This window comes from Eulemur rufifrons, chromosome 4 (assembly GCF_041146395.1).
Source record: "Eulemur rufifrons isolate Redbay chromosome 4, OSU_ERuf_1, whole genome shotgun sequence".
NCBI lineage: Eukaryota > Metazoa > Chordata > Mammalia > Primates > Lemuridae > Eulemur > Eulemur rufifrons.
Window position 1 is genome coordinate 83,705,523 of NC_090986.1, and position 17,082 is coordinate 83,722,604.

Consider the following 17,082-nt stretch of genomic DNA (forward strand, 5'->3'; position numbering starts at 1 on the left):
GTGCAGCAGGGCACGGAGGGGCTGCTGTGGCCACGTCAGTGCCCGGCTGAGCCGCTGTGCTGCATGTCAGCAAGACGTCACCACTGGGGAAAACGGCAGTTCATGGAGCCCCTCTCAATTCTCACAACTGCATGTGAATCTACAGTTACCCCCAAAATAAAAATTAACCCACAGCCCTGTGCTCTCTGCCGACAAACGCACACAGATGCACTGCATTAGAGGTGTCCACGGAAAAGAAGTCAAACTCTGTAAAATAATTTTAAAGAGATTTGCTCTGAGCCAAATTTGAGGACCATGACCTGGAGCCACGCCCAAGAAGCCTTGAGCAAGTGGACTCACTGTGGCTGGGTCACTGTTTGGTTTTATACATATCGGGGAGACAGAGGTGACAGGTAAAGTCATAAATCAATACGTGGGAGGCATACATTGGTTTGGCCTGAAAGGGGGGGCCATCTTGAAGCCGGGGGGCGGCGCTTACAGGTTATAGGTGGGTTTAAAGATTCTTTGGCTAAAGACTTGAAGCTTTGTCTAAAGGCTTGGAATGTTCTAAGGTAAGGAGCTGTTTATCAAAGATAAGCTACCAGACATGTATTTGTTGTGTAAATTGAGGAACTGCAGGTTTGTCTTGCATACCCTTAGGCTTGTTAATAGGTTACAAAGGATGTCCCCAAGAAGGGAGGGGGCATGATGAGACAAGTCTGACCTCCCTCCTCCTGGCAGGCAATTTACTTTTAGGATATTGCCTTGGCCAAGAGGGGGTCCGTTCAGTCAGCTGGTGGGGGGAACCTTAAGATTTTATTTTAGTTCAGAGAAGGGTTCTGCCAACATGGAACCTTACTTGAAGTGGGAAGAACGGGGGTAAAAGGCTTTCCTTTTAGATAGTTAACGACCTTGACTGACTTAAAATGAATATTTGCTACAGATTTGTAAGTCCAGATCCAAAAATATAAATAGATGTCAAGGTAGGTTAACTAAATTTCAGTGACCTTGAGCCTTTGAAAATATTGCCTCTGAGTTAAGGCTTGAACAAATAACATTTCTAAGATTAAATCTGCTGTGTCTAAATATTCAGAGCCAGCGAAGGGAGGCGTGAGGCCGCCGGCTGCATGGCGATGGCAAGGCCGTGGGTGCCTCGGGCCTCTGGCTGCCCTGGTGCCTGGGAGCCACTTCCGGGAGCAGAGCCCCAGCTGGAGCAAGAGCCCTGTGGGGGCAGGAGCCACCAGCCCCAATGCCTACGAATCATGGGTGTGGTTCCAGATTTCCCCTGAGGTGTTAGGGTCCAGTGTGACCTCCTCACACTAGCTGTTGTACCCGTGGACACTCCCAGCTCTCAGACAGGCGTTTCCCATCTCCCTCCTCCCTTGCCAAGGAATAAAGCCCTCCTCTTAGCGGCCAGGGCCTGCCGCCTCCCCCTGGCAGCCCTGGTGGCCTGTCTTGGGGGCTGGCTCTTAGGACTTGCCCCGCCCACCTCACGGCTCAGGTTTCTCTCTCCCTCTCTAGGCTGATCTTCCCTGTGGCTGCTGAGTGGCCTCTGGTATCCAGGGCTAGTGTCACAGCCGGCCACCTCCCTGAGGCGCCTCCTGCTTCCCCTTCTGGGAGGGGACCTAGGGAGTGATCAAGGGAAGCCTGTTCCCTGGACACCAGCTGGGTTTGGAACCTCACCCGAGTGTCCTGTGTTTACCTGTGGGGAGCTCTGTGCATGCCATTTCCGTGGAGCCGTGACACTGGCTCCAGGCCTGTGACTGTGCGTGGCAGTGTGTATCCCGCCGCTTGCCAGCTGTGTGGCCTTGGGCAAGTCAGGATCCCCTCTGTGCCATCTCCTAGGTCGCCGTGAATGTTAAACCAGCTCCTCCACGGAAAGTGCTCCCAGGAAGGTGCGGGAGTGTGGTGGGCACTCGAGACAGTGGTGCTCCAGGCAAGTGTTAAACGAGTGTGGCAAAAAGGTGGCATCATTCATGCCGTAGTTCAGAGAGAGTGAAGGCTTGACAGAGGCAGAAAACTCAGCTTAAAGAACTAAGTCACCAAATGGTGGAGGCTGAGTCTGAAGCCCGCGGGGCCAGGCTGGCTGCGGGGCGGGGAGAGCTGACCCTGCAGTCCTGCGTCCGGAGGCCGCTGGCCGGAGGGTCTCCTCCTCGGGGACGCTGAGTCTTTTTCTCCTAAGGCCTTCACTGTCACAAGGGCCCCCCGTGTTGTGCAGGTGACCTGCTTCACTCCAAGTCTACCGGCGCACGTGATAATCTCGTCTGAAGGGCACCTCACAGTGACACGCGCACCCGCCGTCCCAGGCCATCGACACGCAGAGCAACAGCATCGAGGCCAGAGCCTCAGCCCGCAGCACCGCTGTCACCCGACCTGACACGGTGCTGGCTGGGAGTCTCGGAGGACAGAGTGGACGGCACAGGGTGAGGACAGAGGCTGAGGGCAGGCACGGAAACGTCCAAGGGGTGGAGAGAGGGGTCCATGAAGCGGGACAGGGCAGCAGGTTTTGCCTTTTGCTTTTGCTTTTCGTGTGGCTTTAAGGAGGGGACCCACGTTACAGCGGTCCTGAGCGTGGACCAGCAGCACCGTGGCCCCCGTTAGCAACGCGAATTCTCAGCCTGCCCAGGCCTCCTGGCCAGACTCTGGGGCGGGGCCGGCGTATTCCGGTGTAGCTGGAGCACACAGATGTCACCCAAGGGAGGGCGAGGGTGGGTGTCGTGCCTTCGTCTGGCGGGAAAACAGAAGCCGCCTACCGGGAGGGACGATCTTCCCTCCCAGACCTGTGAAGTCTTTGAGGATAAACACAGTGTCACCCGCATCTTTCTATCCCTTGGGCCTGGCTCTGTGCCAGGATAGTCACCACACTGGGGGCCCGAACGTGCCCCGGGACACAATGTTTGAGGGCACACTTTTATCGGACTCTGGGCTATTTGCACACACATGTTATTGGCACACACGTTTGAACCTCAGCCACTCCATGCTTGGATTTTCCAAACCATTCATGGAAATGGGCACTTCTTCCTGAAATACTTTATTTTTTTCCCTTTAAGAGATGTGGTCTTGCTATGTTGCCCAGGCTGGACTCAAACTCCTGGGATCAAGCTGTCCTGCTGCCTCAGCCTCTGGAGTAGCCGGGACTGCAGGCTGCACCCTCCTCAGACGCTTTCTTTAAGGACAGGCATGTTACTTGCACTACAAACCACAGAAGGATGGCAATGCCCCTGAGGAAGGAGACGCCAGAGTTTCCCGTACACCCGCAGGTGGCAGCCACCACGGGGCACACACAGGAGCTGGGATCTGCAGGTGGCTGCCAGCACGCTCAGGTGTCGAGTGCACAGTGTGGCTTCGTGCCAGCCATGGTGAGGGCGGAGAGCCCGTGTCTGCAGTGTGCGCTCCCCTTGCTGTGTCCTGCGTCCTTGGGCAGGTGACGCCCCCGACCGAAGGGGCCGTTTCCACGCGACCAGCCCCGGAGCCACTCGGGCACCCGGCGACCCCCAGACCCGCTGAGCTGGGCGCGGCCCGGCGGCATGAGGCCGCGCGGAGAGGGAGAGGGCGCGCTGGGCTGCTGCGGCCTCTGCACCTGCCCCGGGGCGGCCGCAGGTAAGGGGAGGCGGGCGGTCAGCGGCTGCCTGGGAGGCGGCAGCCCACTCGGATGGTCGTCAGCTCGCGTCCCCGCGGCTGCTACCAACAATCCCCGGGCGCGTGGAACTCCGGGACTGGGGGAGGGGCGGGGGCCCTGCGGCCCTGTGCGGAGGGTGCGCACGCGGGCTGCCAGGTGACCTCGGCGGGCGCGCACGCACGACTCCCCGGGGACCCGCGGTGGTGCACACGCGGGGCTTGCAGGTGACTGCGGGGGCGCGCACGCATGACCCCCAGGTGGCCGCGTCAGGTGCGCACGCACGCCTCCCGGGTGGCCGCGGTGAGGACACGCGCGCCGCTTCCGCTTCCGCCGAGCCGCCCCCCGCCCCGCTCCGCCGCGGCAGCGCCCCCGCCGCGGGCGCGGGACACACCCGGCAGGACGCGGCGCGCGGTCCGCACCCGCCTGTCCCCAGCCCTGCCCGGCGCGCGCCCGGCGCAGAGGCGCGCACCCGCCCAGGTCGCCGTCGCCGGCCGGAGGATGAGGTTCTGGCTGAGGAGCGAGGAGATGGCTCTGGAGGAGATGGTGCGCAGGCTGGACGCGGTTTCCCGGCGCACCGGTAGGAGGCTGCGGGCCTGCGGGCGTTCTGCTGGCTCGGTGTCGCCGGCGGACGGGGGACGCGCGGCTCATCTCCGCGAGCGCCGTCCTTTTCTCTCGCGGAGATGACGGCGCGAGCGCCGCGGTGGGCGTCTGCCGGGTCGGTCACCGCGCGCCCCGCGCCCCGCTCGGCCCGGTGTGTGCGCGTCTGGAGGCCGCCGGCCGGGCCGGCACCTGCGCGCTCCGAACTGGCCACGGCCCGGGGCTTCCGAGGGGCGGGGGCGCAGCCATCTGAGGCTCGTTCTGAGCAGGAAACATCTCGGTTAATGGCGCAGGGGGAGTCTTTGCTCCACCAAATACAATGTAGACCTACAATGTAGACCTAAGATAAATGTTTGAGAAAGGTATGGGCAAAGAGTGCACGAATAGCACATCGGACATTAATTTTCTGTATTAATTGAAATGTTATGTAAGCTATGAAGTGCGGTTGCGACTGATGCGTTCGGATTTGAGCAAACACTGAGCTGGCTGCTCGTGTTGCTGCTGTCGCTTTCACTTGGTCACATCTGACGTTCTGTGCTGCATTATGCAGGAGGAAGAGTCGTCATTAACTCATTTTCCTTGAAATGAAGAGGGAAAGATAATAGGCCATTAAAAGTAAGTTGCCAGTTTTTTGTCTGATATGTGGTGGTGTGTAGGTCACTACCGGGCTGTCTAAACGGTACTTTGGTGGGAGAGTATGGTCTTTCAGTTATCTGGTCGGGGTGTAGCATCTTCCTCCCTCCCTCCCCCGACTCTCCTTCCCCGCAGTGGACTTTGAGAGCACGGGTGATTGAACCGGCGTAAACACCATTGTGTGCCACGCTCTCACCAAGATGCTCTTAATGATGCCTTTTGTCATTAAAGCTGCTGGGTTCCTTTCTATATGGGTCAAAAGAAAATAAAGCCATTTTTATGCCATCTGCCCCCTTATCCTTGGGGATGCAGCCCCGTTTTTCCTGAAACAACCTCGTGCAGGGTTTGGCATGTGGTGAAGGGGTTGGTGCTGGACGGCCACAGTCGCAGGGAGGCTCCTGCTGGCTGGGAGGGGACAGGAGCGTGCCCTCCCCGCGCTGCTTGCCTCTGCATTTGGCTTGGCGTCAGAACCCCGGAGTGGGAACTGCTCCAAAGAGTGATGTCATTCCCTGGGGTTTTGGGGATTGAGGTTTCTTCATGAGCTCTGAAAGACACATGCATATTTTAATTGTAAAAAGGCTATTTCAGAAGAGCCCACACGTCAAGGTGCAGGCAGCCAGTGCTGAGCCAGGCCTTCCGTGTGGACCACGGGCTCATTTGAAGCAGCAATTCTCAGACCTGTGTTCTCTGACACATCTGCGTTAGTAACAACTGCAGACTCACTAAGATTCCCTTAAATCAGGTGAACAGATGGCTCTGTTTATGCACAGCCATGGTGTTCGGTGAGGGGCGGTGACACCTGGTCCACATCCTCCTCACCACCCGTTAGCTCTGACCTCTTCCTTTAGCACTAAACCTCCGGAGGGCTGTGTGTCATGCGGTGTGGATGGTGCAGAGGGCAGGTGCATGGTGCACACTGCCTGGTGGGGAAAGGGAGGTCAATGTGCACCTAACCAGCGATGCAGGTTTAGGGTCCAGGCACTTCCTCAGAGGCATTCCCCATCTGCAGCAGGAGGGCTTTTAGCTCGAGGTCACAGAGTTGTTCGTGCCTCCCGGGCCAGGTTGGGTTGTGGCAGGTGTGAGCTGATGGCACCAGGACAGGGACCTGGAAGCTGGTGCAGTTCTCAGGGCAGGGGGCCTGACCCTTCAGGACTGGGTCGTAGCGGAGGGCTCGGTGCAGTGGCCGGCCTCTTTCCACTGTTCCTACCTTGGCCTGCTGTGGCGTCTCCCTGAGCCCACGGGCATTTCCTCTTCTCTGCCTTTAAGGACATGCTGCTGCTGTGTTTTAATTTCAGACCTTCACTGTCCAGGCCAGTCTGCATGGAAAAGAAAGTAATGCCTGCTGTCCATGTGGCCTATGAGCCTGCGTCCCTCCAGCTTGAGAATTTATATTTTGTATACAACCTGACCTTTAGGAACAAGGCCAGGAGCACTTTCCAGTAGCAAACTCCCCACCCCGTGTGATAGGGTTCCTTTTCCAGCATTTTCCTCTGTTTTGGTTTTCTCTTGAGATTTGCAGTATTGGTGAAAAAGTAAGAAACATTTGAGGGAAAAATGCTGTGGATCTAGTTGATTTAAGGATTTGAGCTTTTTAAGGTAGAAGAGTAGTGTGGTCCTTAAACCACAGCTGCATCTGAATCACTTGTTAAAGCTCAGATTGCTGGCCCCCACCCTCAGACTCGCTGATTCTGGAAGTCTGGGGCAGGGTTTGAGAATTTGCATTTTTAAATTCCCAGGTGAGGCAGACGGTATAAGTCCAGGAATCAAACCTGGGGAACCGCTATAGTAGATGAATCTTTAAATGTAGCTTCACCTATTCCCTTAATTGACCTGAAATAAAATAATAACTCTTGTCATGGTTGGATGATGACGGATGGATGGATGGGTGATGGTAATGAGGATGATGGATAGATGGATGCATAGGTGGATGATGATGGAAGGTGATGGACTGATGGGTGGATGATGACACATGGATGGATGATGGATGGAGGAGGAGGATGGATAGAGGACGATGATGGATGGATGGAGGATGATGGATGGATGATGGATGGATGGAGGATGATGGATGATGATGGATGGATGATGGATGGATGATGAATGGATGAAGGATGATGATGGATGGATGATGATGATGGATGGAGGATGATGGATGATGATGGATGGATGATGATGGATGGATGATGGATGGATGGAGGATGATGATGGATGGAGGGTGATGGACGATGATGGATGGGTGGAGGATGATGATGGATGGATGATGGATGGATGGAGGAGGAGGAGGATGGATGGAGGAGGATGATGGAAGGTGATGGATTGATGGATGGATGATGGATGGATGGATGGATGATGGTAGATGATTATGATGGATGGAGGAGGATGATGGGTGGATAGATGATAATGGATGATGATGGAAGGTGATGGATTGATGGGTGGATGATGACACATGGATGGATGATGGTAGATAATTATGATGGAGGATGATGATGGATGGAGGATGATGATGGATGGATGATGATGGATGGAGGAGGATGATGGATGAAGGAGGATGATGGACGGATGATGGTAGATGATTATGATGGATGGAGGATGATGATGGATGGATGGATGATGATGGATGGATGATGATGACGGATGGATGATAGATGGGTAGAGGATGATGATGGATGGATGGTGATGAATGGATGACGGATGGATGGAGGAGGATGATGATGGATGGATGGCGATGGATGGATGGAGGATGATAATGGACAGATGGAGGACGATGATGGACAGATGGAGAATGATGATGGATGGATGATGGTAGATGATGATGATGGATGGATGGATGATGATGGATGGATGGATGATGATGGATGGATGGATGGATGATGGATGGGCAGAGGATGATGATGGATGGAAGATGATGAATGGATGACGGATGGATGGATGGAGGATGATGATGGATGGATGGTGATGGATGGATGATGGATGAGTGGATGGGTGGATGTTGGTAGGTGGGTGTGAGGATGGATGGATAGGTGAAGTTGCATATAAGACAGGGAAAATAAAAGCTGTATCATACTTTAAAGTGTTACTGTCCTTCGAATGAGGACTAACGACTTTTAGCTATTTACATATTGAACAAGCAAATCATTGGTTTGCATCAGAGCAGAAGTGATTAAGGGTGTGGAGGAGCCAGTCCTGTCCCACTTGTTGGAGCTCAGCTGTGGTACTTGTTCTCAGTAGGCCAGACGTCATCTTTCTCTATTCTGTGGCATCTTCTCATCTTCTACACCAAGCTCACCACAATCCAAGAAGTAAATTTCAGGTGATATCTCAGCTGCTAACTCAGCCCCTTTTTGGGGTGTGGGGGTGTTTGTCCAGTACCATCATTATAGCAATACCTGAGAAGTTAGCATTCGGGTTATTATCTGGGTCGTTAGTCTCAATCCTTGTAAGGAACACAAGCATCCCACAGTCACGTTGCCGGCACACCGTATTAAGTAGCAAAGGGCACCGCGGCTTCTTGGCTAGGTCTGTCGCTAAGATCCCTGGAGAAGTCTGAAGTAGGAAACGCCCGTGCTTTTGTGGCAGACCTGTGACGTTTGTTTGTACCTAAAGCAGATGCTGTTGGGTAGAAAGGGAGAGAGTGAAGGACAAGCTGAATACCCAGACGTGTCTGAAGCAGCCCTTGAGGGAAACAGTGTGGCCACGTTCTTGTCTTTGGTTGTGGAGCCTGCGTCCGAGTCTCCTCTTCTAAGGGATGGTCGGTTTTCTGTGTTTTTCCTAAAAATCTATTTGGTCATGTGGCTGCCAATTGTCACGGTCTCAGTGGGCCCCTTGGCCTTCTCCCGCCCCTGGGCCCCGGCTCGATGCTTGGGACACCTGGCTCCGCCCAGCGGACGAGTCCAGCTCAGCCGCAGTGCCTCCGTCGTTGCTGGCCTGTGGCGATTCTGCTCCTGCGTCGTCCTGCTCCGTGTGGCAATGCGTCCTGTTCCTTTCCGGGAGCTCTTCTCACCGTGTGTGTGCCCGCGGCTCCCTTCCTCCTTCCCTCCCCGGGCCAGGCCGCCATGGCTCTTCTGTGCCCGGGGCCTGTGCTGACGCTCACCTGCTCTGCCAGGCCCACTGAGGCCTGCGCTCTGTGGCTGGTGTTGCCGGCCCTGACCTCCCCTGTCCCCGTTGCCAGGGCACCTGCCCGAGTCCCACAGTCCTCCGGGAGGCCAGGCCACCCTTGGGAGAGGCTCCACGCCTCTCACTGTCGTCCCTGATGCCTGTTGGCTCTGTGTGTCCTGGTCTCGTGTCCGGCCCCCTGGTGGGCCTCTGTCCTCCGTGGCCACGGCTCAGGCAGAGGCAGAGCCTGCGTCGCCCACTGTGTCCGGCAGGGGCTCCCTCCCCAGAGGTCACAGGCAGTCTGTCTTGGGCTTCAGCCACGTGCATGGCTGGGTCTGCGGATGATGCAAACCTGCCGTTGTACGGCCACGACTGCTGTGCTGTGCTGGTGAGGGCACAGTGATGAGGATGTTCGCCGGGGCTCCCGCCGTCTCCCTGGAGGGATCCCTGACGTCGGGCACGCGTGCGAGTGTAGAAGAGCCAGTCATCATGCCCTTAATCACGGTCTTTTGTGCTATGTACCCGTCCGGCCCACCGGCCCACGTGTTGGGCTTTACAGGCGAATACACAGGGAAAGCTGAAGTGTGCTGCCTCTGCGGATCATCCTGGAATCAGAGGATACAACGTCACATCCACGAGGGAGGAGTCGTGGAGAGCAGCGTTTTGCCACGTCTGTAAATTCTGTCAGTGGAAAAACCGAGACGAGGACCTGCACCTCTGGCTCCCAAACGGCACGGCCGGTCCAGGCTGTTCCACTTGAGTGCCTTAACACCTAAAGCACTGGGAAACTGGACTTTTCTCTAATTTGCCCCAAACTGGACTCATCCAATGGCAGCTGTGCCTGGGTGACAGCTGTGCTGTGAAGGATGAGGCTGCCTGTGGCTTCCCCACCGTTAGGAAGGGGAACGAGAATGTGCCGCACTTCTTGGTGGTTTTAAAATGGACACAGGCCAGGTGTGGTGGCCACGCCTGTGACCCCTGCACTCTGGGAGGCTGAGGCGGGAGGATCGCTTGAGCCCAGCAGTTTGAGGTTGCTGTGAGCGAGGCTGACGCCACGACACTCTAGCCTGGGCAACAGAGTGAGACTCTGTCTCAAAAAAAAAAAAAAAGAAAAGAAAAGAAAATACAAAAGAGCCGACAGTGGCCTTTGTGCATCTGAATTGGGTTTTCAGGAAAAATGTTGAGTTTTTATTTCTTTACTCCTTTATTAACACGTTAAAGAAATGAGACAAGTCCCGAGGCATAAAAACCGATTTCTCGGCTTCATGGTCACACCGCACAGCTATGCCGCTTAACTTGCGAAAGGAAAGAATTGTTAAGGGCATTAAGTTTCATTAGTGACATTTTTGGCAAGATATCAGGGATGGTAAACTAATGCCCCAAACACTTTTGTAAGAAAGCTTTATCTTTGAAGAGGAAGCTTTTAAAAAGCGCTTCGATTTCCGAATCCTTAAACGAAACAATACGCTGTTTGGTGTTTAAATGGGAGAAAACAGGGCTCTTGGCTGTCCGTGTGTATCAGTTTTATAATTTATCGTCCGTCAGTTCTGAAAGAAAAATATTTATGTTTTCTCTTCCGAAACGCAGTTGATGGTGCTGGCAGGCGTGGTGCGTGGGTTCGCTCGGCGCACCTGGGGCAGGTGTGGGCCGGAGCAGGTGGGGCGGCAGGAAGAGGCGGGTCTGCTCCAGAGGACGGGCGGCAGAGGGAGCCTCCGGGAATGTCTCAGACACAAGCCGTCACTTGACGTGACAAGAGTCAGCGCCCAGCACAGAGTGAGGGAGCATTTCTCGTGCCATGTGTTGGTCCCTTTGTGAAAGGCCTGGCCCAGCCACGTCCGCCTGTGTCTGACAGTCAGTGCAGACAGCGCAGAAAGGCCTGGTGTCTCTGTGCTTCCAGAGGCTTCTGAGTTTGTGTGACTTGGGCACAAGCTCTGGGTTTTGCCTTGGTTGGTCAGTGTGGGGTGGCCTTTATTTTAACAAGTTAAGCGTCTCATTTAAAAGGCTCATTTTAGGACTAACAAGTTCTGGACTCTGTGAAGACCTAGCATCTTTCTGGAGGATTCTATTCCTGGGTTATGGAGCCTTGGAATTTTAGAACTTCGGCTTCTTGTGGGTTTGCCGGGCCCGGCGCTTTCTTGTCAGAGGGAGGAAATTGTCATCAAAAATGACAGGCGGCGTTCCCGCTGCAGCGCCCGCTTGGACGTGGCACCGTCCAGACGTGGCGGACAGCACGGCTCCACCAGGCCGCTCGCCGACACCGGCCACTGACTCGTGGGGCCCGGGCTCCTTGAGTGGCACCAGTGCCACCTGAGGCTGGTGGGCCGCGTGGCCGCCCGCCTTTCCAGGTTCTTCAGCCGCCGCAGCCAGCCCGGATCCCGCGCCTCTCATGCATGCACGTGGCTCCACCGCCAGCCCCCCAGTGGCCGCCGTCCCGCCCGCTGCATCCCCAGCAGGGCTGGATGTGAGGTCGCCCAGCGTCCCATGACGTGTCAGACCTGCGCCCACAACGCCCGGCGCCGCCGAGACTCCTGCCAAACCGACACCACTCACTGGCGTGCGTTTCTTCACAGTGGCCGGGGCCTCACCACATAAGGCGCACTCTTGGGGTCTGGAGAAGCCCCCCACTGCCCAGGGGTCCTGCCACCCCTGCGGCCTCCCAGCGCCGCACTCGGGCACCGCGGCAGCCAGCGGGAGAGGAGCTTGGCTCTCAAGTGGGCCTTGGTGTTTTTCACGGGGAGCTGCCGGGAGCTCAGGGAGGAGACGGCCCGACTGCCGGACACCACGGCGGATTTTCATGACGTCCCTCGACCCGAAGGCCGCGCTCCGTACGAGAAATCAGCAGATTGTGAGTGAGACTCAGACCTCACAGTCGATTTTTTGAAAAAGGTTTAAATTGGTAACATCTTTAAACCATGTTTAGATATTTAGGGACAACTGAATTGATCCAGCTCACTCGATGGAAATAATGTATTGAATAATGAACTATCTGTGTGTCCGTGTGTGTGTCTCTGTATGTGCATGTGTGTCTCCGTGTGTGTATGTATGTTTGCGTGTCTGTGTGTTTACATGTAAATATGTCTGCATGTGTGCCTGTGTCTGTGTGTGTGTCTGCATGTGCGCGTGTGCACGGTGCATTGTGTGTGTGTGTGCGCATGTGTGTCTGTGTGTGCATGTGTGCACATGTGCACGGTCTGTGTGTGTGCGCGTGTGCACGGTGCATTGTGTGTGTGTGTGTGTCTGTGTGTGCGTGTGTGCACATGTGCACGGTCTGTGTGTGCACGCGTGTGCACGGTGCATTGTGTGTGTGTGTGTGCGCGCGTGTGTGTCTGTGTGTGCATGTGTGCACATGTGCACGGTCTGTGTGTGTGCGCGTGTGCACGGTGCATTGTGTGTGTGTGTGTGTCTGTGTGTGCGTGTGTGCACATGTGCACGGTCTGTGTGTGCACACGTGTGCACGGTGCATTGTGTGTGTGTGCGTGTGTGTCTGTGTGTGCATGTGTGCACATGTGCACTGTCTAAGTGTGTGTGCACGTGTGCTGCACTCTGACTTAGCTGCTCAGTAAATGGCCCTGACATTCCAGATTGTCATGACTCTCCTTATGCACCTTCACGCTTCACGTGGAAGGCAGATGTTTGTTGCGGCTCCAGAGGCCTCCTGGTCGGTGCAGTCACTGGCTAACTGCTCGCGGGCCGCCGGGCGGGCAGGCACAAGTCTCGTTTTGCGTCTCTCCGCGAGGCGGTGCAGGTAGGGCCCAGCCTATGGGCTCGGTTCCGTGGTCATCGGAAGAGGCCGGAGTCTGGAAGCTCCATGTCAGACGTGGCGTCTGTCCCCTCAGGCTGTGCGGACTCCAGGCTCGGACTGGTCTGCCTGTGGCTGGGCACGGCAGGAACGAGCCGATGTCAGCGCGCGAGCCCCGGACACACGGTGCCGTGTGTGGCCGAGACTTGGAGGCCCTCGCGCCGTTGTCCTCCCCAGCCCTATCTCGGGGTGCAGCACAGAGAGCGGCGTCACCGCTGCCTCGCAGGGGGTGGCCTCCGGGGCCACCTGTTGCCCGGGCAGGCGACAGCCGGGGGGTGTGGATGGCGGGAGAGCGACGTGCGTGGAGCTCTGTGCTTTCTGGCAGAAGCGGGCTCTTGACGCCTGCAGCGCTCAGCTGTGCAAAGCTCACGAGAGAGCTCTGCGTGGACCCTGAGTCCCGGGAGGCCGAGCGGACACCGTGCTGCCGCCTGTTCCCTGGTCCTGACTCCAGCGGGAGGATGGGTGGCGGTGGCAGGGCCTCTTCCGTCGCTGCTAGCGCCTGTGCAGGCTCAGGGAGGAGGTGACTAGGCAAGTGACGCCAGATAAGTGCCCCGTTCTGCTGCCAGCCGGTGCACGTGCTCTGATCCCGCGGCTCGCTGAGGGCGAGCATGGTGCTCGGGAGAGAGCCTGTCTGTCACGGGCGGACCTGAGCCCGGCCCTGCTCGTGCTCTTGCTCGCTGGCCGGAGCGTGTGGTAACAACCGCCACAGCGCACTGCGGGGACCGCCCTGCGGATGAGGTGTGAGGGCCGGCGCACTGGCACCCCGCGCAGGAGCACCGTGACCACGGTGATGATGACAAGGAGATGCCACAGCTGCTCTGCTCCAGAGCCCGTGGGCAGCACCTCCCCTCGGGGTCTCGGAGGGCCCTGGGCGTCACCTCACTTTCCAGGAAGCCTCGGTGTGGGGCTGGCTTCTCCCGATGGAAACCCTGGCCGCCAAGCCAGGCAGCCTTAGCGCTTCCTCCCCGCCCAGGGGTCGGCAGCCGACGGCGCAGGCGGCGGGACTTCTCAGTTTGTTTCCTGAGGCCGGCGGCCACTTCCCCTGCTTCCTCCTGGTTTGTAGTTGTTTGTTTGAACTTGAGACTTCCTGAGCCTGGAAGGTGTTTCTGGCTTGCCCCACGGAACGGCTCCGTGACATTCGGCACTGCGGACACCTCCGCCCCCACCCCTGAGGAAGGAAACGCCCGGAGTGCGCACAGGGACGCGGCTGGCCCCGCTCTGCCCAGTCTCTCCGGCACACGGCGTTTCTGCGGCTCTGCGCGCCAGGGCCTTGGCCGGGCTGTGGGAGGCCAGGCCTGGGGCAGGACGGCCAGGACGTCACGGAGGTGGTTGAATCCTCCCAGGTTCTTACTTGGGACTTGGTGAAGCCCGGGGTTGCCGGGACTTGAGCGCCTGTTGCCTGGGGCAGCGCAGGCCCCAGCAGAGACCTGAGGGCCGGGAGCTGGGTGGCTGCGGCATCGGGGTCGAACTCGGCCTGAAGAACCTGAGCCGCCTCTGCCTGGAAGCAGCCCTGTGACAGGCACCTCGATGGCCGAGAAGGGGGCCTCGCGGGGGACCCTGCGTCGGCTCTGGTCACTGCCCCGGAGGCGCCGGGGGACCACGGGCTGCTCGAAGCCAGGTGAGGTGGGCGGTGTGGTGCGTCCGTCCGTGGGGGCGTGGGGACGGGCGCGGGGCGTTCCTCAGTGGCGGGCATCTCCCGGTGGTGTTTCTTTCACCATCTGACCAGCAAAAAGGAGGGGCCATGGGCAGTGGGGGGGTCCTCTGAGCCTCCAGGGGCATTTTCGGGTGCGTGGATGGGGCGGAGCCATCACTGGTCCTGGCCCAGCCCGAGCCGACCGCGACCCCTGCTTGGGCAGCCGGAAAGGGCTCCCGTGTGGCTCCTCAGTGTGAAACGGGGACCCCCCGGCGTCCCCTCAGTGTGAAACGGGGACCCCGGCATCTCCTCAGTGTGAAACGGGGACCCCCCCCAGCGTCCCCTCAGTGTGAAACGGGGACCCCCCAGCGTCCCCTCAGTGTGAAACAGGGACCCCCCAGCGTCCCCTCAGGGTGAAATGGGGACCGAGACAGCCTCATGCCCGCGTGCGCTGGACCGCGAGGGGCTGAGGGAGGTGCATGTCTTGGAAGGGGTCTCCTGCTGGGAAGACCCCGTGCGCCTGGCTGTGGGAGGGGTGGTCGCCATGCCCACGGAGGGTGGGAAACAGGGCGGCGTCTGTGGGTTTTCCGCGGTGCTGGCCGCGAAGGCGGTTTGGAGGGCAGTGCCGGGTCAGGGAGGCCGTGTTTTCATGGGGCTGAATATGCAGATTGGAGGAAGCCATGGGGGTGTGGGATGGAGGAGGGGCTGGGCTGGGGCTCCCCGGGGCGCAGCTGGGGAGGGTCTCCCCGAGGCCTCCTGTCAGGGCGAGGTGGGTGGGGAGAGCTCGGCGTGAGGAGGGGCAGAGGGGCCGAGCGGTCGCCTGTGGAGGCGGCCGTGGGGCACGAGAGGCCCTCAGACCACAGCCTCACGGGTGCGAAGGGGGAGGGGGGCGGCGGCTCAGGTGGACGCAGAGCAGCCAGGCAGGTGCTGTCCTCTGGGCACGTTTCCCCAGCTGAGTGCAGGGGACACACAGGACAAGGGCCAGTGGTCCCCGAGTGGCCGAGTCCGTCCTCTCGCGGCAGTGATGTCTCCCTACGTGACTGTGGTCAGCAGTGGAGGCTGGACTTGTCACAGGGCTGGGCCGCGAGGCAGCACTGCGTGACCAGCAGGTTGTGCCGAGAGCACGAGGGCGGGCGGGGCCTGAGGGGCACAGAGAAGGGGGCGCTGGCTGCAGGACAGGGGGCCAGGTGCGGGGGGGGGCTCCTCCCAGGAGGCCGAGGGTCGATTCCACGCAGGTGGTGGCCGGCTTATGTCGGGGAGGCTGTGGAGAGTGTTCCCCGTTGTTGGCAGGGTCAGCTGAAGCGCGGGGCACCTCGTGTCCTGCAGGGGCTGGGACAGGTGGCAAGGCCTCCCTTCCACAGCCCCGCATTGATGGTGCCCCACCATGCCAGTGCCTGGGGCCGGGCAGGGAAGTGCTGCTCCAGTGAGACTGTTCTTGCCGTTCCTCCGGAAGCACTTAGCCTCCGTTCCCAGTTGGTTCCATCTTGTGAGAAATAAAAGCTAGGACACCTGAAGCTTCGTGCCCGACGGTGCATGCAGCGGCCTGTGCGCAGCTCTGGGTCCCGGCCGTGCAATTCCAGGAGAGCCTGGCTCCTCCTTGCTCTTGTGTCCCGCAGACAGGCCTTCTCCCGGCGAGGCCCCTCTGTCCTCCGCACAGAGCCCAGCACCGCTGGCCGCAGTGCCGGGCCGTGGAGGAGCTGTGGCGGAGACAGAGCCTCTGGGGTGGCCTCGCCTTGTCTCTGGGCTCTGAGCGGTGCTGCGAAAGAGCCCTGCACCCTGGGTGAACGGCGTGCACAGCCCTTCTGCCTCTGGGCCGGCACCGCCCTGCGGGAGCACTCAGCCAGCCGACAGGCTTCCCGGCAGACCCACCTCACCACCCCGGCAACCCCTCGCCTCTGCCTCCCTCCCGCCGGCTCTGTCCGCAGCCCCGCCAGGCTGGTCAGGCGGCGTCCGTGGCTCCGTGGCCAGACCCCGCCCAGGCGCTGCAGCTGGTGTCCTTGGGCTGGAAATAGCACCTGTGGGCTGGGAGACGGCCAGGCAGACTTCCCAGCGCAGGTGAGGGAGGAGCCTCCTCTGTCAGGAGAGACGGTACAGGGAGAAAATACAGTTGCAAGATGGTGATTTTCTGATCACCAGAAATAGATGTTATCAATTGATTAAGTGGAGGTTAGTAAGCTCGTGACTGCCCACGTCTGCCCCGCCCCATAGCGCACGACACCTTCAGAGACAGAGCCCCACCTGTGAGGGGCGCTGGATCCCACGGTGGGGCTCCACCATGTTCCACTCTGCTCCGGGGCATTTGGGGATGAGTTTCAGTTTCACACAGAATGTAGGAATCTCCTTTTAGAAGTGGGTTTGAGGCTGGCACAGTTCTAAACAGAACCAGAATTAATTTTTAAAAGCAGATAAATTCATTTGAGTCATATGGAGTGAGTGATCACTGCAAAACTTCTGTTTGAGCTTCCTGGTAGCTAATGCAAAAAGGGAAAATGTGTGGGCATAAGATCATGTGCAAAGAGAAGATTTTCTGCTGGAAAGAATTCTGGGGAAACCGTCCCTCGGCTGTTTACGTTGGGAACGTTAGAACACCTGATGGCTGATGTCTTGGAATGTTTTTTTTCTTTTGAAAATCAGTGTCCCTTGGATGTTCTTACTGACTACCTGGACACCCTGAAGACACAGCACTAAGTTCCAGTGAGACCCTCCCCAAGGCAGCGTTTGGGTTTGCTCCCG

The 17,082-nt window shown here is 58.3% G+C and overlaps 1 protein-coding gene across 1 annotated transcript in view; it reads left to right on the forward strand.

The window, feature by feature from the left end:
* The first annotated feature begins 4,129 nt into the window (after window positions 1–4,129).
* MCF2L (MCF.2 cell line derived transforming sequence like) overlaps window positions 4,130–17,082 on the forward strand; it is a 72,697-nt gene continuing 59,744 nt past the window's right edge. The window contains exon 1 of the mRNA XM_069467794.1: window positions 4,130–4,175. Coding sequence (XP_069323895.1) covers window positions 4,139–4,175 — 37 coding nt within the window. The 5' untranslated portion in view covers window positions 4,130–4,138. The remainder of the gene's footprint in view (window positions 4,176–17,082) is intronic.